This window comes from Polyodon spathula, chromosome 1 (assembly GCF_017654505.1).
Source record: "Polyodon spathula isolate WHYD16114869_AA chromosome 1, ASM1765450v1, whole genome shotgun sequence".
NCBI lineage: Eukaryota > Metazoa > Chordata > Actinopteri > Acipenseriformes > Polyodontidae > Polyodon > Polyodon spathula.
In genome coordinates this window covers 30,330,873-30,354,308 of record NC_054534.1, presented here as the reverse complement: position 1 = coordinate 30,354,308, position 23,436 = coordinate 30,330,873, and the positions used below count along the sequence as shown (strand labels likewise).

The following is a 23,436-nucleotide window of genomic DNA, read 5'->3' as shown; positions in this document are numbered from 1 at the left end:
GTTATAGTAAATGTTAGCGCAACCTAAGTCAGAACTGATCAATCTCAAATCCATATACTCACCGTATTGAAAGTGTCTTGAACTCCAACAAGGGCTACTGGTTTCAGCTACAGTGGCAACAAACTATACGCACAGCAATATCAGTTTTAGTATTTGTTTTACACATCTCACTGCATAATATACTCCGATATGAAATGGTTGAGATTTCACACAATCACTGACTGCACTGCTTGTGATTCTGCAAACATTTTATAAAAGACCTTGCTGGTTTTTGGGCTTCACCACTCATGCAATAATGACCAAAATCACATTTGTGATAATATATTCTGACCCATATATATATATACACATTTATTTTCAAACAAAAAAATAAGATATATAAATGATGGACATTGATAAAATGTTTTTCGATCATTCATTCTTGACTATGACACCCTTGAGTGACTATGACTGAAGCATATGCACTTAATCACCTAATTAGTGAGACAGTTGATTGACACTGGATATGGAGTGATTTCAGCTGTTGAATTGAAAGCTTGAATAAAAGCAATAAAGAATCACAGAAAAAAAAAAACAATATGCCACGTCTGTCAAGAGAGCAGCGCTTTTGTGCAATCAGCATGTTGGAGGCTGGACTAGGGCAGTGTACAGTGGCTCGTAGTCTTGGGTGCTCACAGCAATTTCAAACCTGGCGAGATGGAACCAGACACACTCTGACAATGACAGGCCACGAACTGGGAGACCAAAAATCGCAACACCTGATCAAGATCGACAGATCATTTTGCAGTACCTTCGTGAGGTCAATTGTTAATTGAAAAAGGTCCAGCGCATAATCATGGCCATACTTTAGATCTGGTAATTTCTCATGGTTTAGCTGTTAAGAACATCATAACCCTAGATCTTACTATTTCTGATAACCTTGCCATTCTTTTTGAGGTGAATCTGCCGGTATCTACAAAGACTATGGACCGTACATTTAAATCCCGGGTAATTAATTCATCAACTGCTGTTAAGCTTTCTGATGTACTAGCTCATTACCACTCTTATCAGTAGATGAGCTGGTGAACACCTATAACACCACCTTGACTGGGGTCTTAGATACTGTAGCGCCAAGCAAAACACGGAGAGTGTCTTTTAAAAAAAGCTCACTGTGGTTCAATAATACAACTCGTAAGATAAAATATGAGGGTTGTAAACTAGAACGGAGAGGGTAGGAATCTAAATTACACGTTCATTACATCGCATGGAAGGGCCATCTGGTTAAATATAGGAAGGCTCTGGCTTGGCTAGATCATCATATTATTTTAATTAAAACAAATAAAAACAATTATAGATTTCTTTTTGCTACCCTAGATAAATTAATTAATCATTTTCCTAATAGTCCTATCCTTGACATTGGCTCTTCGCACAGCTGCAATGACTAATTACATTTCTTTAAAAATAAAATACTAGACATAAGAAATGAGATTCCACAGACGCCTTCTGTTAAGGAGGACTCCAGTACAATTTTACCATCTACACCTATTAAGGCTACTATGGGGGCTTTTTCTTTGATTACCTTATAGGAACTGACAGAGCTAGTTCAACATATGAGAGCTACTACATGCTCTCTTGATCCTATTCCTACAAAACTATTAAAACATTTTCTTGGAGTAATACATACCCACATTTATAAATGGTTCACTTTCCTCCAGTATAGTTCCCTTAGCACTCAAGGTCGCTGTGGTAAAGCCTATGCTTAAGAAGCACAATTTGGACCCTAAAGTCCTCAATAACTGTAGGCCTATCTCCAACCCATCATTCTTAGATAAGGTTCTAGAGAGAGTTGTTGCAATTCAGTTACAAGAATTTCTAACTCTAGCAGTATATTTGAGAAGTTCCAGTCTGGTTTTCGTGCTGCACATAGCACTGAGACGGTCCTTGAATGATCTGCTGATTAGCTCTGACTCAGGCTTTCCATCTAAGTGCTGTCTTTGATACTGTAGACCATTCCATCCCACTGAATCATCTTGAAAGCACAGTGGGACTGTCTGGCCTTGTCCTATCCTGGTTCAAATCTTATCTTTCTGATAGGTTTCAGTTTGTCTCTATTATGGAGGTTAAATCGGTATTATCTGAAGGTGTCTGTGGTGTTCCCCAGGGCTCCATTCTGGGTCTCACGTTATTTTCATTATATATATTACCGCTGGGTGACATCCGCAGACATGGAGTGACCTTCCGTTGCTACGGTGATGATACCCAGCTATATTTATCCCTAATGTCAGGATTTCTTCTGCCTGGTTATTATTAGTTACTTGCTTTACAGAAATCAAGCATTGGATGTCACAGAATTTTCTAATGTTGAATTCAGATAAAACCGAGGTTATGCTAGTGGGCAAGAACCAACTAATAGGAAATTTGGAATTACATGAGCACAACCGTCTCTCATCAAAACTTAAACTAGAAATTAAGAGTTTGGGGGTCATCTTTGATCCTGATCTCTCATTTGCAACTCACTTTAGGGAAGTTACTGAAGTATCTGTGGAAGGGGGGGAATTCACTGTCACAGGAGACAGAAAGATGGAGTTTTAAACTCCACTAGGGTGCACAATTTATTTTTTACCACATGGTGGCACTGTTGCACTGTTATTACCAGCAATGGTAGAAGTGATTGGCAATTCTCCTTTCATGCACATGGAGGTAAACGAAATAACCAAAAAACAGAAAGTACAAAAAAAAGAGAACATAAAACACTATTAACAAAGCTACAAAATAAATGTGCTGCACTTCCCCCACAGTCGCTACCCACATGGCCTGGGTCTCTGTCCTATACGCCACTGTTCCCTCAAACTGCGTTGTCTATATACTTTTGGGGTTTGCCCAAGGTTCTCCAGCTACTCCTTTACTTTTCTTGTTTGTTCTTTTGCTGTTGTTCTCTGCTGGCTCGTTGTCCGTTCCATAGGGGCAGATCTGAGGGAACAATAGAGTGTTATTATATAGCATTCTCTGTACCGCAGCTCTTCATCCTGTGCTCCACCCTGGTGTACGCTATGCGCTGCCCCGGTTGTGTGGGACTGCACACGGTCCAACTCATTTGCCTTTGCTGCACCTTGGTGCAGCACCGTGCTTTCCTGTACTGCTCTCCTGTGCCTAGACATAGCTATTCAAGCCTGTGTATCCACCTCGGCTGATTATCAATTTACTGCTACTTTTGGACTCCAATAATGGCGCATGTGATTTAAAACTTATTGAATTATGTGTAAACCTGCTCGGAATTAGGGGAATCTGTCCGATCCTTTTTTTTATTATCCTTGGTCTATGACTTAATGTATCGCAGCCCCGTCCCCTTTTAGATGACTGACTTCTGTCTAACACTGGGAATTAATTGTCTGGCCATCCAGTCCAGGGCACTCTGTTCCCTTTACACACACAGGTCGGGAGGGAGATTTTTCACCAAGAATCATTCTGTCTCTCTCATAGCCCCCCTCTGGCCTCGGGGGCCCCGTGCGCTGATGCCGGCCCTGGCTATTATTCTGCTATTCGTTTAGTTGCTGTGACTTAACACTTTTAATGATAAGTTCCCAAAACACATCATAAACACTTAAACATAATTATTAATAAAACTTACATTTCTCTTTTGCTTTTTGGAACACAATGTACACAAACTGCCATCCATTTGGGTGCTTGGCCACTGTGCCCCCCCCCCACAAAAAAAAATAATGATGCACTTTGTGCAGAAAGCAAATACATGTGTTTGACCAGATTCCCATTCTTTTTTTCCCCAAAGTCTTTTTTTTAATTCCGTGCATCGAAAGACTAATAGTTATTGAAAGTTTTAAGAATTGCTATCTGGTACTTGATCTGAACCCTCCAGACAGAAGGGGTACAGTTTAAAACAAGGATGAAAATCACTGATATAGAGCATCTGTTTTCTGTTTATAAATGACCAGTCAAGGTCATGGAGCAAGAGATCCTCTTGGGAAGGGGGTTTAATAGGGTTTGGAAAAGGGTAGAAGAGTATTTTTTTTTTTATTATAATCCAATCTTTTTAAAAAGATGACTAAAAATATTTAAAATAACCTAGCCCTCACCCTCACCCTAATACTAACACTAACACTAACACTAACACTAGCCCGGTGAAGAAGATACATTCACATTATTTTGAGCCAGAAATAAAACTAATTAAATGCTAATGCTTTATAGTTAGTACCCCCTCTTTAAGCAATTAAAGTTAGTATACCAATATCTAAGGTTACTATATGACTCCATGTACACTAGGACAGTTTGGGCAGGTCTACACTTACCTGAATGCATTATGGTGTGCATTCCAAACTGTCCTAGTGTACATGGACATGATACAGTAACCCTACCAATACCCCAAAAGTTGTCTAGTATTCCATCTCTTATAATAATCTTCCAAACCATAGCAGCCAACAGCAAAGACACCATAACTAATAAAAAAAATCCCATTGCCCAAAATAAGTACTTGTTTTGCAGCTTCATGTCTTCATGAGGCTATTAACAGCTTGAACAATCATATAATATTATCATTTAATCCATTATTGTGCTGTAGTTACAACTGTTCATAAGATCCAGTTCAGTTTTGACAGATGGGGGTTCAAACAAGCCTTCCTCATTGACGTATTGCTATTGGCTTAGGACACATCATTTATTGTGATCAACATACTGTAACTTCCACAGAGAGGATGACCGGATACTGGTAATAAATATTATTTTAAACGTTATTCACTTTCATTGGGTTTCCAAACCGTATGATAAAACAATACAGTGCAGTTTGTTTCAATACATGTCATAAGCAGTCCACAGCATGATTGATTCATTTAATGAGGCACTTAACAGACTTTTTATTAATTAACATTCAGAGCAGGATAGTTATCAATGAAGCACACTTGTTGAATATTTATTAGTTTTTTGTTCTTTCATTTTTGAATAAGTTTCAGTGAAATGCTGAATTGCATGTCAATAAAAGATACCACACAAAATAAAGACATGCCCTTTCATTTCTACACAAAGGGTGTCATCATGTTCAACTACAAAAACATTCGCCCACATAGATACTACATGTACAGTGAGTTTCAGCAGTAAGTGTAAACAAGGCTCCTAAGTTCTTACCCATTGCCAATGAGCTGAACGCTGTGGTATCTCTGGGTACAAACCTCCTTTACTCTCCCACAATTTTTCGCATCTGATATATCTCTCCAGTCATCATCACCGTTACATTCCAAGTCTGGTGGAATACATCAACCTGGAACCCAAAAGCAGATGCCATCATTTTTGTCTATAACATCATCATTTTTGTACCGCAAAATTTGAAAGTCATTATAAAACACCTTTCTGTTATCCTGGCAATACCAGAGTTTAATTCTGCACTTACATACACAATCAACATCAGAGAGACTTCATCTTCAAATGGAACAGAACATAGAAACTAAAATTAAAACTAATTTAAAAACTCATTGGACTCAAGAGTGCCGCATCTGGTAAATGCGCTCCTATAGCCTGAAAGCTGGCAGTTCAAGTTCAGGCCATTCCACTGCTGACTGTGGATAGGAGTTCCCAGGGGGCGTCACACAATTGGCCTAGGTTGACTGGGGCACACCACTGACCTGGTTCGAAACTGTAACAAATGCTGTGTTTTAACATTTCGACTATTCATGCACAGATGGGAAAGTCAGTGTAGAAACAAACTGGAAAACAAATTTAACATATCAGACAAATTGTGAAATCGTTAAAAAAAAACTTTACGTTGGATATTTGATAATGGACACAATAGTATACTCTTAAAAGACCACTGATTTCAATGTCTAATTGGACCAGAAACCAGATGAATATATAACTAAGACCACATTTACTTTGCAGCAAAGGTTTACATTTGTAAAAGCATACAGGTACTGTTTATAGAAGCCCTTTCTGTTATTCAGACCAGTCGAAATTGAATTTCCAAACCAGACTTTATGTAACTAATTATAATAAAATACTTTTTTTTATTTTATATATTTTTTTATGTTGAAGGATGCACGTGTTGCTGTATTATTTTCAGAGGTTGTTCCACTAGGTACTGTACTGTATTAGGACCAGAAAAAGTGGCACGCTGCCCCCATGTGGACAATTCTGCTTGATTGACTATCAGTTGTTCCCCCAAAACCTAAGCATTAAAATGCCTGTTTTGCTGTGAACTTGAAATTATAAGTCACTACAGAAATGATAAGTTTCTACCCTTGCCTTTTCTTAATCCACTGCTGTGGATCACAGTTGGCCCCTATCCATCCTTCAGCAACAATCAGTCTTCCAAAATAGACATCCTCACATTTTTAGTGCTGTACATACAATACTATAACAATTTTCAACAGGACTACTATATACATATACTTTAATTGAGTTGAATTGATAGTTATCTCATTTGCTGAACATGTAAATGTACCTCTTCAGCTCATCCACAATTAAATTATCTTTATGGAAATATTCAAATATTATAGTATAATAATGTAAGATAATTGTTTTTGAACAGTGCAGGATTACCATTTGTGGTTGTGTAAACTTATCTGATTGTATTTAAAATATGGTACCTTTTTACAGCGTGCTAAAATAATCATATATCCCTGTGACAGAGAGTGAATGAATCCTAATCAACAATCTCCCTCTCGACCTGTGAGGGCTCTGTATAACCGGAGTAGAGCGCCCTGTAATGGATGGTTTGGCATTTCATTCCAGAGTCAGTCATAAGCCGACCATCCAGGAAGGGGGCGGGCCCACAATACCAGAAGTCAGCACCTTAATGCAGTAGGCGATGTGTCAGTCACGGATTGGAGGAGATCTGTCTGCAAAATAAAACAACCACTACACAGGAAAACATCGACTGTACGTTACAAACATCAACAGTGTATGATACTGGGGAGTGGCTTCCCTGTGTGCCCTTGACTAACTTGACCCAGCCTTCCAGTCCTGCAAGAGGGTGGATCTCTCATGTTTTTTTTTTTTACTTTGAATAAATTGTAGGCCTGTTTTGTCTTTTATTCTACATCTGAGGTAGGTAACCCCAACCGCTTAATTCCCTGTTCTTATTCAAAGCTTGTATTAAATTAAGCTACATCAGAACTCAATTTCCTACCCCTGCTCTATGGGGCTGTGCATGCACTACCTGTAGCATCCCAAAAACCAGCTTTATTCACAATATATAAATTACAAAACATTAAAAAGGTCATTATGATCCTGTGACAAACATAATATTTTTACTTAATTTGCTACTGTAGAGGAATAAAAAAGTTTAGTATTTGTATTACTTTTATCTATAATATATTTTCACTTGTTGCCTACTGAACTGGTAGCTTTAACAGCCTGCAAGGAGCCTGTATTTCTTAATAACAATGAATTGTGGACAACAGACCTATATGCAGTCAGAGGCAATATAGTGCTCAAACATTTTTAGGATTTGTCTAAAAATCAACTGCATTCGCACTGCTGCCTACATTGTTTATGTGCAGAGGAAGATATTATCCTGCTGATTTGACCTGTAAATCATGCAGCACAATCACAATTACCACTTTTTTTTTTTTGTTTTGCATTTTCACTATTGCCTGTTTTTAATTTCTAACAGAAATGAGCACCCTGGAAATTAAACACAATTATTATTTTGTACCTTGCTGAAATAGACAAACAATGATGTATATAATCACAAGCACTTCAGTCTTTTCAGAATTGTAGACCAGTAGACAGGTCTGGGAAAAACTCCCAAATCTGCAGTCCCCTCTAGCTGCATGGAAAGGATTACTCAGCGCATAGTAATTAACTAATGGAATATACTAATTTGTATATCTATGCCTGTTTTCCTGTAGGATACTGTGACATTGTTTATTATTGGTAAAGTATTAATATTATGTTGCCTTTGTGTAAAGTTACTTTGTGCTGAAAGAGTTAAAGAGTTCATCAAAATTCTTCCTTTGGTTTGTGTTCAACAACATGTTACATTACAGACACGTTCAGTACAGTACATAGTTCCAGTATATAAATCCAATATTTTACAACAAATAAGGCAACATGTAAAACTTTGTCTTTTTTAGGTAAACACAAGTATCTTTAAAAACGTACAGTGAAAACGTTTATTACAGTACTACTAAACAGAAACAACACTGAGTGTTGCATAGTTATGCATAACACAAAATAATTCCTGTAGCCTTTTTTCAGTAACCTTAACAAAGAAACAGAAGAATGGACACGTTATGCCGCATCAAAGTACCCACTGTGTCCAGGGACAAGCTGCTTGCGTCCACTAACATCCCCCTTGTGAAGTCATTGAGAGGGTTTCGAGAACCCACAGTACCAATAAATAAATAAATAAATAAACACTCACATTTCATTTATGTTCATATTCACTTGTGATGTCACAAAACAATGCCTGTTTATGTTAACAAACTCTTAAGGTAAGGACACTTGTATCCAATCCCAAATTATCTGAAATTTCAAAATGTGATGACATTCAATAAGTACATTACAATGCATTGTAAACATTTTCTTAGTTGTGTTTGACATAGCTATTGAATACAAACAGCATAACAAAATAAATAAATAGATAAATAAATAAATAAATGTACCACTTTATAATATGGTTTCTTGAAGAGCAGCTTGGTAGGGTATGAAACATAAGCGTTCATGTAACTACTGTATTCTTCTTCTTAAGACATACTCTGTATCATTTTCTGTTTCAGCCGCCCATTCTGGAGGTTTTGTGAAGTCTCAAAGTCATGTCTATCTCTCAGTACATCTAGTACACCGGAGTGAGTGCAACTACTAACCTGTTCCCTTGCAACACTGCCCCTGGTGGATGTAAGAAATAGAGTTTGTATGATTTTTGGTATTCTTAACGCTACACACCAGATTTTTCGCAAATTTCAACAGGAATAAAAATGTATGTATTTTAGGGGAATTCATCTTTAATTTACTTTTTTTTTCTTTGCTGTTGACTATTTTAAAATGAAATAAATTCTCAAATTTAGTTTGCTGATAAAACTGCTATCCACTAGAAGTCTTTCTCATTGAAACGTGTCAATCAATGCTAAAAGTAGATGACAGGCTTTATTGTCTGTATACACTCTTTGAGCGGACTGTTGTGTCGTTATATAAAGCTATACAAACCCATTCCTTCTTTGTTTATCCTGGAGTGTAGCTCTGATTCAAAATCCAAAACATATAAATATGTATTTATTATTGATATTTTACAGCTACGATTTGCACAAAAATCCCAAAAATTACTTAAAATCTAAATAATCTTCTTTACATTTATAGTGCTGTCAGATAAGACTGTTTTGACATCCTTTGTTATCCCTTTAACATGGCACTTTGAAAAATTGTGCCGAGGACAATTTGGATTAAATGGCTTTAGGAGTCTCCCTCTATAAATATCCGCGAGCATTGTGTAGGAGTTTAGAGGCAGTTCTTCAGTAGTTTGGAACTTAGAGCAGCATTTGCTTCAGTAGTTCTCTGTTTTGGAATTTGTTTGATTTATTTTGCTATTTCTATAAATAAAAGCGCTCTGATAGGGACTTAACTGCAATATTCTGACTACTAAACGTTGTACTCCCGCAACTAACTTTCCTTGACCGCAACACTGCCGGTCCACGCTTGATCTAAAACTCGATCTAGAACACACATGGACCCAGCAAACCTCCTTGAGCAGGTACATGATTGGTTAGACTTGGAGTCCTCAACCACACATCAATCAAGGGACATGTCAAACATGAATAATTGGAACATATAGCAAAGGGCTTTTAAAATACAAGTGAGGCGAACGATGCTAAGAAGTGTATGAAATCAGTCAGCTTAAGAATTACTTGTAGTGTTGCTGTAGTGACTGAATTGTATACTGTTACTTATACTTAAGGCCAAACCTGTACTGGGAATGCGGGCAGGTGGAGGGGGGCAGGTGTCATGGGCAGCGTACGTGTTCTGATTTTTATATAGCTTGAAACGTCCACATTCCTTCCTGCAACAGTACTATAAGACCATGTGTGTAATTTTTATCACAGTTCATGATTTTTTTAAACTTTTGGTTAAGAAAAAAAGGATCCTTTTATGTTAGCACATGGTTCCTTTCCAGCACGCAATGCAGTAATGTCAATGGAGCGCCAACAAGCTCTGGTTCATTTTCTCAGTGTATATCTTTAAAACTGTCAAGTTCCATTCTGATGAAATATGTTTACCAATACCAGGGTAGATCAGGGGCAACCATTTGAATGGCAAATGATACAGAAAGATAGCACCACTTATGATTACATGACAATACAATTCATTGTTCAAGGGCAGAACAAATATGCCTGTCACACCATACCACTCAGTTTAATTGTAAAACTGGCCAAATTACTTTAAGATGATGATGCTCTTGAGAGCCACGGAGAAAAGCAATGATTATTATCAAAATTGCTGCAATTGATTATTATATATAAATCATATATTATATATAAATTAGGATAACCCCTTCTCAAGACCAGTATGATACAATTACGGTCATTTACATGATTTACTATGAGGAAAACAGAAAATATAATTACAATAAATATACTAGACAGTGGCAGAATAGAGTATTTCAAATAAAATAATTTATTTAAACAGCACTGTTTAAGCTAACAAGTTAACTCTGTGCACACATATATATATATATATATATATATATATTATATATATATATATTATATATATATATATATATATATATATATATATATATATTGTGGGAATATAAAATAAATATCGACGGTCTTGTAAAAGAAAAATTTTATCGTAATGTCATGTATTAATTAACGGTGTTCTACCGTGGTACATCATCCGATATGTGTTGTTATGTAAATATATGTTAACGTTTACTATTGCAACATTGCATTTATTACTAATTATTAATTATTATTAATCATTGATTGTATTTATATTTCTCATGGCCAAGGGTTGGAGGGACATGGAGATGGTTTTAAAGCCACTAACATGAGCCATTACGCGGTACAAAGGGGTCCAGTATGCCGGGGCACCTCGTAAAAATAAGTGAAACTGCATTATTTTTCTTTCTTTCTTTTTTAATGATATGTTTCTTTTAAAATGTTATTTTATGCAACCCAACCTCGTTGTCGCGATTTGCAGGTCCTCCTGTGTTGTGTTTGGCCATGCAGTGTTATGCTGCTGCTACTCCATTGGAAGAGAAAACAGGCAATGAGAGGGACACGGTATAATTAGACGGACGAGTGCTTCACCGTAAAATTGCGATTTAATCACACTATTCGAGTTTATGCACTACAGGGAACATGTGGTAGAGTTGAATTTGAACCACAAGTCAGATCAAACAAAAAAAAAATGTAAATAAATAAACGAAATACAAAAATAAATTAAAAATAAAAAACATCATAAAGCCCACTTGTTATGTAATCCTGTGAACAAAAAGCAAAAATGATCTTAGGGTATAAGCGTTTTCTGCACATAGGCCATAATACAATCTGTCACACAGAAGTGACAGATAATGTATGAACATGGAAGGAGTATACTGGGGGGTCATACAGGAGCCGAAAAAACTACAGGCTGTATTACTGCACTAAGGTTTATGGATCAGTCCAGAACAGCAGGGAACGCCCGTGTCTGTCAGTGACGTAATTTTAAAGCACTGTAGCACACACACACACACACACACAATCCGTAATATGGCAGGTGCATTGAGCAGTAGGGGTTGCATAAAGATCCGAGGTCCTCAACTAAGAGATCTGTTGGATTCAAAATGCAACATACTGTTCGACTGCGATGGGGTCATCTGGGAAGGAGAAAAAGCCATCCCCGGTGCTATAGAGGTGGTAAGCTTACTGAAAAAACATGGGAAAAATGTGTTCTTCGTTACTAACAATTGCACCAGGCCTAGGGACAGCTACGTGCAGAAGTTTACAAGGCTGGGTTTTACTGATGTACAAAAGAGGGATATTTTTAGCTCGGCATACTGCTCTGCAGTTTACCTGAAGGATTTTGCAAACCTGCAAGGCAAGGTGTTCGTTATCGGAGGAGACGGGGTTTATAAGGAGCTCAGGGAAGCCGGGGTGTCCTTTGTTGAAAGTGAACCGGAGACCCCAGGTATGACGATATCCGACTGCCCGCTCCATACTGATGTCAGGGCGGTTCTGGTTGCATACGATGAAGATTTTAATTTTCTGAAGCTAGCTAAAGCATGCTGCTACTTGCGGGACTCGGAATGTCTGTTTATTGCATCAGATCCGGACCCCTGGCACCCAGTTAGAGGTGGAAGAGTTACCCCTGGTAAGTTGAGAATGCATATCGACACTGTGCATAACAGTAATATAAACACCCCCCCCCCCCCCCCCTCAGAAAATATATTTTTAATGCTCAATTTACCCCCCATACACGCCTTGCTCACTAAATATCGAGGTATCCCTAGATAGGTTATAACCCTCTCTTTGCAAAAGCACTAAAGATTATAGTGAGCAAGCCGTACCCCAAGAGCAGCAGCAACACCCTTAAATGTAACCAATAAAAATGCATAGGAATCCCTTTGCTTTTACTTGTTGATAAACGGGGTCCAAAGTATGATGCTAAAGTTGGCGTCTTATTCGCCAGTTTCTTATTCGGCCACCTTGCTATTCGTATTCTAGCTTCCTAATCACATTCCAGGAAAATGTGTTTTTATTTAATATATAAGGCATTCTAAAAACAAAGACTTCTCGAATACAAATGCCCCCATGCGTTCTGTTTTGGTTATAATGGGCTACCTACACTTTGGGGTGCTTCTGCTCGTGGGGTACGGCTTGCTCACTGAAATCGTTAGTGTTTTTGCAAAAAGGAGATGATAAACTATCTAGGGATACTTCGATATTTAGTGAGCAAGGCGTCTGCGGTAGTTAAATGAGGCAAACAAGCGGGTAATAGGCTATAGGGTACCTCTATGCTGCTGATACAGGTTTGTTATTTATTTTTATTTTTTTAAGAAGGAGCGATTATTTCTTTGAATAGTTCAAATAGTTTTTTAAAATGAGTTACAACACACAGAAAAGGGACACGCTGCTTTGTCAACTACACCGCGAATAAGGAATCCGGAATAAGTAACCAACTTCCAGGTGGTATATAAACAAACACACATGCAGATTGTCGTGTAGTCAAATTAGGGTTGCCAAACCTGTCATTTTGTTCTTACTGACATACAGTTTACAGTGGCCTTATTTTTACTGACACTTAAAAAACAAATGGAAACAAAATAAATAAAAAATACATTATAAAATAGTCTGTGTAATTTACATTTATGTAGGTCTTATTTACTTATGGTCAGACATGGACACATTTGCAGACTGGGTCGATGGTCTGATGCTGGTGCTGTTTTTAAGAGCAGTCTTGATAATCCGAATTCCATTCAGAATGTCTCCAGACAGTTGATTTTTTACGTCTGTTTTTGAAAGGTTCGTCTGAGAAAAAAAAAACTTGTTCTAATTCTGTAGTTCTGTGTGGCAAAGTCAACATAAGTGTAGGAAACATGGTTCACCACTAGGTGTATACAAGAGCGCAATGTTGTGCCAGTTTTCATCAGCTGCCAGATCCCGTCTAAGATCCTTCAAGACAGTGACTTGTAAAAAATTAAATAATGAATGACAATTAATTAAATGTTAAATTTAAGCAAGTATCGAATATTGAATTTCAACATCAAATAATAAATGCTAGCATTAAATATTAAATTAATGTATCAGATGTTACATTTTAACATCAAATAATAAATTCAAGATTGAATATTAAATGCAAGTATTGAATGTTAAATACTACCATCGAGTGTTAAAAACTAGCAAACATTAAATATGAGCGTTATATATTCAATGTGCCCTTTATCCATTCGGTGTGCACTTTGTTATTCGATGTCCTTTTTATCCAGTCGATGCACGCACTTGCAAACTGTCAATTAATTCCATCTGCCCCGCCCATTCCACATCGGGGAGATTGGTGTTCCTCCTTGTTACCTGTTCAGCCAATGAGAGGCTTTGATTTTCAAAGTGAAATATGGTAGCTGCCTTGTGCGTCTGTAGAAATTAAAAATGTTCTTGCAGTTTTGCCTGTTTTGTATGTAAACCTGTATCTCCTGGCACACTGCCCATTCGTAAAATGAGATTGTCCACAGGCACAAGTAATTTTTCTTTTGCTGGTGTCTGTGGGACGATCTTATTTAACGCATGCGCAATGTGCCAGGGGATGCAGGTTTCTGAGGGGGTACTGAAATGGTTGCAACACGTGTTAACTCAGATGCAACTCAGAAATTACTTCAGATAAATCTTCCACCAATGTGCCATTCATATAAATTCTGCTCGCCTCTGAATGAATCAAAAAAAATTTAGCTTCTAAAACGCACAAAACGGTATCATCACTGCAATTCATTTCTAGCATATTTCTCACCAGAATAATTTTGTGTCAAGCGTAATTCTGTAGCTGGGTCGCTACGTGGGCCTAGCAGCTTCAGCCATGTGAACTGAATAAAATAAAAACCAGTTTTTAACATTCAATGGTAGTATTTAACATTCGATGGTAGTATTTATTATTTGATGTTAAAATGTAACATTTGATACATGAATTTAATATTTAATGCTAGTATTTATTATTTGATGTTAAAATTCAGTATTCGATACTTGCTTAAATTTAACGTTTAATGAATTGTCTTTCATTATTACATTTGTTACTTTCACCTCCCATTGACCTCCCGTTTGAGTAATGAAGATCTCCTGGTTTGCTGTCAGCGTGATTGAAGGCGGCCTGTCTGTGACAAAAGTTGTCCGGAGAATGAGATGTTCTGCTTCAACAATCAGCAGACTAGTCCAGAGAAACCAGGAAACTGGCTCTGTGAGGGACAGGCCACGTCCTGGAAGGCAGAGGGTCACCACACCGGCCCAGGACCGTTATGCTGACTCTTGTGTTGTTCAAGCCAACTGGTGGAGCGGTGGAAGTGTGGTGATGTGGGGAGGAATCTCCTTTAACACAAGAACGCCTTTGTTGCAGATTGATGGCAATGTTACTGCTCAGTGATACATTGACAAAGTCCTTGAGGCAACAGTTTTAACGTTCCTGTAAGTCAATCCGGAAGTGTCGATTTTCAGCAGGACAATGCAAGACCACACAGTGCTAGGATTATTTTTTGACTTCTAATAATCTTAAAGGCTCGTGCCAAATACACACTGGGATGTTATAATTGGAGATATGTTTTTTCTTTGCAGGTCTAGAATGTTATAGTAAATGGGCCTCTCAGTATAGTTTTCAATACAAACAAAGGTTGCTGTTGTTTTGTTTGGCACTCCATTAATAAAGGTCACTGTGAGGTGGGGAGGGGAAGGCTTCAGTACCACTTTAACCTTTTTGTTCATACAGGTTCTGGAAGTCTCACCGCTGCCTTGGAAACTGCCACGAACAGAAAGGCCACTGTAATGGGGAAGCCGAGCAGGTTCATGTTTGAGTGCATCACCAGTCAGTGTGGTGCGGACGCCGCTCAGTCTCTCATGGTCGGCGACCGCCTGGAAACAGACATTCTGTTTGGGGCAAACTGCGGCCTTTCCACTGTACTTACCCTGACCGGGGTGTCCAGGATTGAAGAAGCCCAGGCTAACCTGGAAAGTGACTGTCCAGAGAAGCAGAATGCAGTACCAGATTATGTTGTGGACAGCATTGGTGACTTTTTACTCGCACTGAAAGCCTAAACTAAATATTACAGTTCATTATTCTACCATTCCAACAACCAAATCTATAATAAATGGAAACCCAGCCTTATACAACAGTTACATTATGTCACTTTCTCTCATCACCGTTTTTGGTCTTTTAACCTCAGTAATTCCTTTCACCCTCCTAATTGAGAGGTCTTCAGACAGGTTAGACCCTAAACCGGATGTTGCTGAGGTTCAGCATACTGGAAGTAAGTATCTAGCCACCAGCATTAGTATTTGAAAACATGATTCCTTTTAATCTAAGGAATAGAGAAGTGCTAGTGGCGGTTTGGGACCATTAGTTCGTTTAGGGCCGGGATTTCACACTTGCAACTAACAGTATCAAAAGAACCATGTTGATTTATTGCACAGGAAAGCAGGTTAAATATTGTAATGCATGATATTTTTTGACGCTAAATTCTGTGATCGCTCTCTATTTTATAACAGATGTCATCTTGTGCAGTTTGGGTGAGTGGACCGCAAAGGTGCGCTTAAGCAGTTATACATATTTATAAAACTGGATGAGATGACATCCTTGCACACAATGTATTATAGAGTGCAAAACCTGAGTGGGTATCTACTGTTAAAGCACTGTAGTTTAGGAGTTGGTTTACAAAGTTACTACCTTTACATTATCTCCAAATGTGTTCTCATCAGAGGGCCTGGTGTTTGTTCATATTTTATACTTTTTTTTATCGTAACTCTTACTGTAATGGAGTTGTAGGAGAGCTTTTGTGACATTACCTGAAATGTTTGTTTTTGAAGTGGTAGTTTTAATGAATAGAAGAGAATCTTTAGCTTTTAAAGAAATCGAAAATCTAATATATATAATATAGATATTATATATAGATATATATATATATATCTATATTTATACTATATATATATATATATATATATATATATATATTCCTATGTGATATTAGCACTGCATCACAAAGCAACATTTTAAGAAATTAGATTCTGGTATTGTGATACAATATACATATTCTATTTGTATGTGACATCTTCAGACTTTCTGCAACAAAAAAGTGATTTTTGGGAAAAATGTGTAAAAATGGCTTGATGCAAGCTTCTTCCACAGTTCCATCAACTCTGTTTTTTGTTTCGTGGTCTAGTATTTAATGCCGTTGAGCTGTACTTAGACTCCTAGTTGACAGGAAATGCCACACCTTTTAATGTGTTTAGTATGAAAGTTCTCACCAAGCACTGTACTGCCTGCTGCAACATTGTTTTTGTATCAATACTGCTGAACATTACTGATATTTTTTGTTGTTGTTGTGATGTCATGTAGTGTTAATTTGCAAAGTATAATTGAATGTTTTGTATCTGGAAAAGCTGCCTGTTCTTTTGTTATTTGTTCTTTTTTTATCCAGTTCAGGCTGAGTGCAGTATGCTGGTATTGTTTGTTTGGGTAAAACATAAATAATTAGAGACACATGTGATAAGGAGCACACACTTTTTTTTTTTTTCCTTGTCTCATGTAACTGATTTGTTTGTTATGTAGCTAGCATTCCTGGGAGCCATTTTGTACCATCTATACGCTCCATCCACACAATGGAAGTCCGTTCTGGTCATGATGGCAGGACAGCAGTGCAGACAGACTTTCTAACTTTATTTATTATAAACCATGTAAGGCAAATAAACGTTTAACTTATAATAGAGAGCTGATAATAGGCGCTTGGTTGGCAGGTGTTTACTTATCCCAGAAAATTTATTGATTCCCACCAGCAAGTAATAACAATTTACATTTAAATATAGCCATCAGATTAAGAATCCTAATATGTCTGCCAAATTCAACTGAAGGAAAGTGGTGTGTGTGTGTGTGTGTGTGTGTGTGTGTGTGTGTGTGTGTGTGTGTGTGTGTGCGCGCGCGCGCGCGCGCGCTTTGCTGCCAAGCCATCAGCCAAGATAAACCGCATCAATATTAAATTATACTGGCAGAATTAGCAAGGCTTATGAATAAAGCCTAGACTTTCCGGCTGAAGATCTCTTGGTTATTTAATGTTTATTTTATTGTAATGCTATTCCCACTTTTTACACTTTAAATGCAGCACCATGGCTTGTGTGTTTTCATTTAGAGGGTTAAAAAAAAATAGTGAAATAAACAAACTTGTCTATAAATAGTTTACGTAAACACCGGAGGTTTCATTCCACACAATAATACGTGCTGCATGAATTGCGTGAAAATGTACACTTAAATACTCGATAAAGTGATTGATCTAATAAGAGGTCAAGTTTATACGCTTTGTAAAGAGCAAATGGATGACACATTTCAATTGTTTATCGTGTACAGGGGGAATTTTATGAAGCGTACGAATATTTGTGACTACAGTAGAGTATGTCTTGGATTCCATTAGCAGAATATGAACCAATTTACCAAAAGTGTGTTTTGCAGTAAATACAGTATTGCTGCTGGTTTTGTCCAGTCCTGTGGTTTACCCTGTGTGTTCCAGAGCACGCTCCTTCGGGTTTCTTAGGACATTCCAGCTACGTTGTAAGAACCAGTGTTCTAGAACAGCTGACCGTTTAATTTTATTTATGTATTGTTGTATGGAAGCGATTACTTTAATTTCGGAAAAAACTGTTTTCTGTTTTGTTTTGTTTTTGTAAACCTGAGCCAATATGGGTTTTACCTTTTTAAATATATTAGTAACAATGACAATAATAACAGCCCCAGCGCTGGAAGGTAATTTACATTTTGAACTGATGTGCATGTATTCTGTTTATTCAATAAATCTTGATGTTGACGGGTTTTTTTTCAACAGGACCAACTGTGAGTAAGGAAAAACTGGTAAGACGTCAGTAAATAGATTTATGTATTTATTTATTTAAAATGTAGTGGTTACTGCAGATAATGTGACACATGACAACTCTCTAGCCGTTGCTAATTTCATAGGGCCGAAATCGCCACGTGGCTCGTTTAGGGCTAAAGGGGAGAGGGCGACATTTGCAGGACAGCTGCAGATACCATTCTGTGCTGGCGTTTACAAGAAAGACACTTCGGATGTTGTTATAGCAGTCAGCTAGAGCTCCCAAAGTCCGGTAAAAAGCACCATAACACCGATTTGTCCAAACGTAATAACAAATAACCAAACAACAAATAACATTTGAGTAATTGCAGCACAACCAATAACTTTTTTCTTTCAATATTTCTACATATACGTTAGTGTTTTATAGCAGTACTGTTTTGGGGCAAAGGTGTAAAACTGAGATTAAGCATGAACAGTTAAGTGAGCTGCCGGTGTTTATGATGCTGATAATCACATATCTGGAAATGCACTTAATAGTTTAACTGTTTCATAAGATTATATTGTTAATTTTGAAGTGTCCAAAATGTTTGACTAAAAAAAAAAAAAAAACACCTCCAAAGATGTTTTCTAACTTATTATTTTACATTTTAAGGCAGTCAGATCACACCTTGTTGAGGAGACAGGTGAGGAAGTGTTTGTTGGTTTACTCATTTTCAATATGTATATGTAAAAGTTTTGTTAAAAAAAAAAAAAAAAAAATTTTAAAAAACCCTGCAACATGTGGCCCTTTTGAGTGATGACTGCACCTCATGATGACTGATACACCTTGCAAACTGAATCCAATTACTAAACTGTACACTGACATTTATAAATGCTATATCACCATGTTGTGAGTCAGTTTCAGTCACACCAGGCAATACAACAGATCTCACTATGATAAGGGCTGATAGTACAGTAGGTGCTTGGTTGGCAGGTGCTTCTGTATCCCAGACTGCAGTCATTTTGAAGAACAGATTTTGCTGCAGAGTTCTACTCTTAAATTCCTTGAAGGTCTTAAGAGGTAGTACAATCCAGAGAACTAAGCCACTCTGCAGGCTTGTCACAACCAACCAGTGTATTCATTTAAAACAAGAAGTAACAAAAACTAATTCAACTGTACTTTTAAGTAAATAATAATAATAATAATAATTCTTTTTTTCAAGGAAATATAAAAGGAAGCATAAACAGCAAAGGGACCCCCAGGGACAAGCCAAACATTGAGGATCGAAGTTCTGAATATGTTGTCCGCTTCTTCAATGATGATGATGGACACAAATCTCAGAGAAAGAATAAACAACGAACTAAAAGAGCAGAAAGAGTAGAATATTGGTTTATTAATTCAGTGGACCAGTACGATTAGATTGGTGTATTGAAAATATGGATATATTTTATAATAAACATGTTACATTACTTACCTACTACTACATTTGGTTTATGTATCAGGGAAAATGCTTAGGCCATTTATTTTAACCTCTATTTCCATTACAAAAATAGCTGGACAACTAATACATTGGTAATTAAGTGTTTTTTGACACTTTGCACTTTCTGCATGATTTGGTCAAAGATTAACTTATGGGTGATCCTAAGTGCTAATGGTTATCCGCGTTGACTGTAGGTTGCGTCCTATAGCCCGGACGTCGCCAGTTCGAGTACAGGCTATTCCATTTCCGACTGTGGTCGGGAGTTCCCAGGGGGCGGCGCACAATCCAGGGTGTCCTCGGGTCAACGCACACCAGCGACCCCTGTAGTCTGGCTGGGCGCCTGCTGGCTTGCCTGTAAGCTGCCCAGAGCTGCGTTGTCCTCCGACGCTGTAGCTCTGAGGTGACTGCATGAACAGTCTGCAGTGTGAAAAGAAGCTGACGGCACACACTTCGGAGGACAGCGTGTGTTCGTCTTCTCCACTCCCAAATCAGCGCAGGGGTGGTAGGTGTCAGCTAAACCTAAATAATAATTGGACACTCTAAATTGGGAGAAAATAATTGGCGCCTACTAAATTTAAAAAAAGGCAAAAAACACAAAGCATATGTATTTGTGGATAACAGATACCTTGATGATTATTTAACACTGAAACATAATTTCTGAAGTTAAATGAAGGAGACCTGACAGGTGAATCTGAACCTTCATTTTTATTCAACACTGGTATTGCAATGCTTAGTAAAATATGCAGTAATGTATGCATTTTGGTTTGGGGAAGTACTGTATGTTAATAAATAATCTACTAATAGTCTAAATTTGTTGAAAAGGGAAAAATACTTTCACTATATGCACAAAATCAAAAATATTAAAACATATACAATTGTAGTGTTGTAATTACGTGTAAATCTAGAATAAGTGTGTACATAAATCCTTTACAGTTTACATTAATGCAAAACAACCTACAAATACTATATAGGTATAACATTATAGTTTATTTGCCAAGAATAAAGCATTCTTTATTTCAATCTGTTGGAAAAACACTTGGTGTTTATCTATTGAAAATCAGCACTCAAAAATAAAACAAAAAAAACTAACACTTAGCATCTCAGGAAAATTAGAAATTTCTATAAAGGTGTCATCCATACATAGAGGAATTCAGTTTCATTCTGGTCCACCACGCTGTAAAAAAACAAGAATAGTTAGAAACAAGGGCTCTGTTCAGACTACTATTGAAAATACACATTCATGGGTTTGTTTAGAGCCAAATGAGGACACCTGACAGACTTCACAATTTTAATGGATTACCTTACACATTGAGTTGAACTTTTTGCAGCGGTATTTGACATTTTTGGTCCTGCACTTTCAAGAAAGGGCACACGATGAATGGATGGAAATAAAAACAAGCAAATCTTAGGGAAAGCACTGTTGCAGGGATTCTGGGAGTTAGAGTCCTTGTAAAAGGAAAGGAAGTCTTGGGCAGCAAATACCATTACATATGATTCTTTCATATAGATTCAGTTGGTTCTAACTTATCCAGTAATATTTAGCTGTAGAGGAGTCTGAAAAACTACTAAAACTTATTTGTCAAACAGAAAGAAAAAACAATGTGTGTGTGTGATACAGCAGTAATTCCCCTTTTAAAACCTTTTGCTCTAAAAGATTTCTATTTTTTATTTCTTAATTTTGTTCTTAAATCTATCATACTTCACAAAATATTGTTGTGTTGAGCCTTAACAAATGCTCCTGTCAGAATAATAATACAAAATTGTTCCGTCAAAAAAAAAAAAACGCACAGAAATGGACTGTGAACACCCACCTGGATATAAGCCATTTCTTCTTCTGTCATTGTCGTCCTCCTGTATCTGTGAGGAAGGGCTCTCACTGAGCTTGCCGTGTCGGGGGGGCCTGGTAACCAACTATGTGACGCTGAGCTTGGAGGACCTGGCGGTCTGGATACAGACCCTACTGTCGACTGTGCCATCGGGGTCCCGGTGGACTGTGGTGGGGAGGTCATTATCATTGTTTTTAGTGCTTCCTGGACTGAAACAAAAACTACCACATATTAGCACATGCCTGAAAATCACCTTTCTTAGCTAACATGCAAGTGTAAACTCTTATCAGGCAAAGTCATTGTGGCCACATAGAGTAATATTAGTCTAATCGTAGCACATATCTGCGTCTGATTTCATTTGTATTTGCATTATAAAAGTGTATTCATTCGGTTACTGTAGTTCCATGTTTTATAGTGTCATCACACGAGTACTGCTGCTGTTGCACTACAGCTTGAAATCCAAAGCAATGCGCTGTGGTGTAAATAACATATTAGTAGTGAATAATGCGTTCCTGAATTCAACAGAACATCTTTTTTTCATTATACTGACCTCTGCTGGTCAGCTGAAACAAACTTTTTATTTTGTTTTTCAGTACCTTAAGTTTTTGTGCCCCTTTTAAATTACTTCAAAGTCTATCTATTCAAGTGTAATAACCAAGACAATTAAAACGTATGTATATTCAAGGTTGCTTCAAGAACTCATTCAAATATTTAGACTTACCATTAGGCCTCGGGCTGCCAAGTCTATCGGGGAATTTTATTAAAGGTGCATGAGGTTTCACAGCCTAGAAAAACGGGAAAACAGCGATAGCATTAGAGCATGCACAAAGTCAACGGTTAAAAGGACGAGCTAAGTTTCAGGAATGTCCATACCCATTTTTATCACAATTGTAAAACTATAAACACGTGTTTACGTTCGTCTCTGCTGTGTCCTTTTCGTTTTGTATGATAAACATGAACATTTCTCGAATTTACTGCAGTCTTTGTAAGATTTCTGCTACACTGCAGACATGATTTAGCACGTACATTTCTTTACTGACTACCCCATTGCCATCACCGAAAACTAGGAAGACAGACATTAGTAAACATTTAGTCTGATATTTACTTAGGCACCTACCGCTGCAATCCGACTAAATGTGGAAAAATCAATTTAACCTTGCGTCAGGACGTCATTTGCAATCGGTATTCCACAGATCAGTTTCCAGTTCTTACATTGACAATGGAACCGACAAGTGTACAGCATCAATGACACCACTGTCTTCTTCATAACTGTATATTAAAAAAAATAAGCAGATTTGAATGTTTCAACATTTCAAGTTGTATATTATTTACCTGCACTACCCTACTGGCAGCTGCCATTTTGCCCCCCATGTTGACCTTTGCAAAGTGTGTGCTTCCGGTAACTAAAGCAAGCGAACTTTAAATGCAGTTAGATTATTATCTGGAGGTGGCGCTTCTTCCTTTCTTATGACGACTTCCTAACCTTTCTAAGGAAACAAGGCAGGAGGACCATCAACTATAAAATACTTCTAATCAAAATGCTTTTCTTGCAATAAGTTCAAAATTAATTTGATGGTAATTAGCGGGTGGTTCATTGTGACATCCTGCGTGACAATGGCCTCAGCAGTGTTGTGCTTCACCAGTTTTTAAAAGCCCAGAAGTGTACACATGCTTAGTAGTGTCACAGCCCCCGTTTAGAGTG

The 23,436-nt window shown here is 37.5% G+C and overlaps 2 protein-coding genes across 3 annotated transcripts; one reads left to right on the top strand and one right to left on the bottom strand.

Moving 5' to 3' along the window:
- Positions 1-11,647: 11,647 nt before the first annotated feature.
- LOC121317105 (pyridoxal phosphate phosphatase-like) lies at positions 11,648-16,478 on the top strand. Its single transcript, XM_041252716.1, has 2 exons — positions 11,648-12,273; positions 15,367-16,478. The coding sequence occupies exons 1-2, from the start codon at positions 11,673-11,675 to the stop codon at positions 15,690-15,692; spliced, it is 927 nt and encodes a 308-aa protein (XP_041108650.1). The 5' UTR covers positions 11,648-11,672; the 3' UTR covers positions 15,693-16,478.
- Positions 16,479-20,598: 4,120 nt separating this feature from the next.
- mrps36 (mitochondrial ribosomal protein S36) lies at positions 20,599-23,171 on the bottom strand. Of its 2 annotated transcripts, none has more exons than XM_041252694.1 (4): positions 23,067-23,171; positions 22,456-22,519; positions 21,720-21,955; positions 20,599-21,082 (listed from the first exon to the last, which is right to left on the bottom strand). In XM_041252694.1, exons 1-4 carry the CDS (start codon positions 23,103-23,105, stop codon positions 21,065-21,067), a joined length of 357 nt encoding a protein of 118 aa, XP_041108628.1. In that variant the 5' UTR covers positions 23,106-23,171; the 3' UTR covers positions 20,599-21,064. The 2 variants fall into 2 exon arrangements, with proteins under 2 accessions (XP_041108628.1, XP_041108637.1); XM_041252703.1 differs by having other exon boundaries at positions 21,720-21,943.
- Between the last annotated feature and the right edge of the window lie 265 nt (positions 23,172-23,436).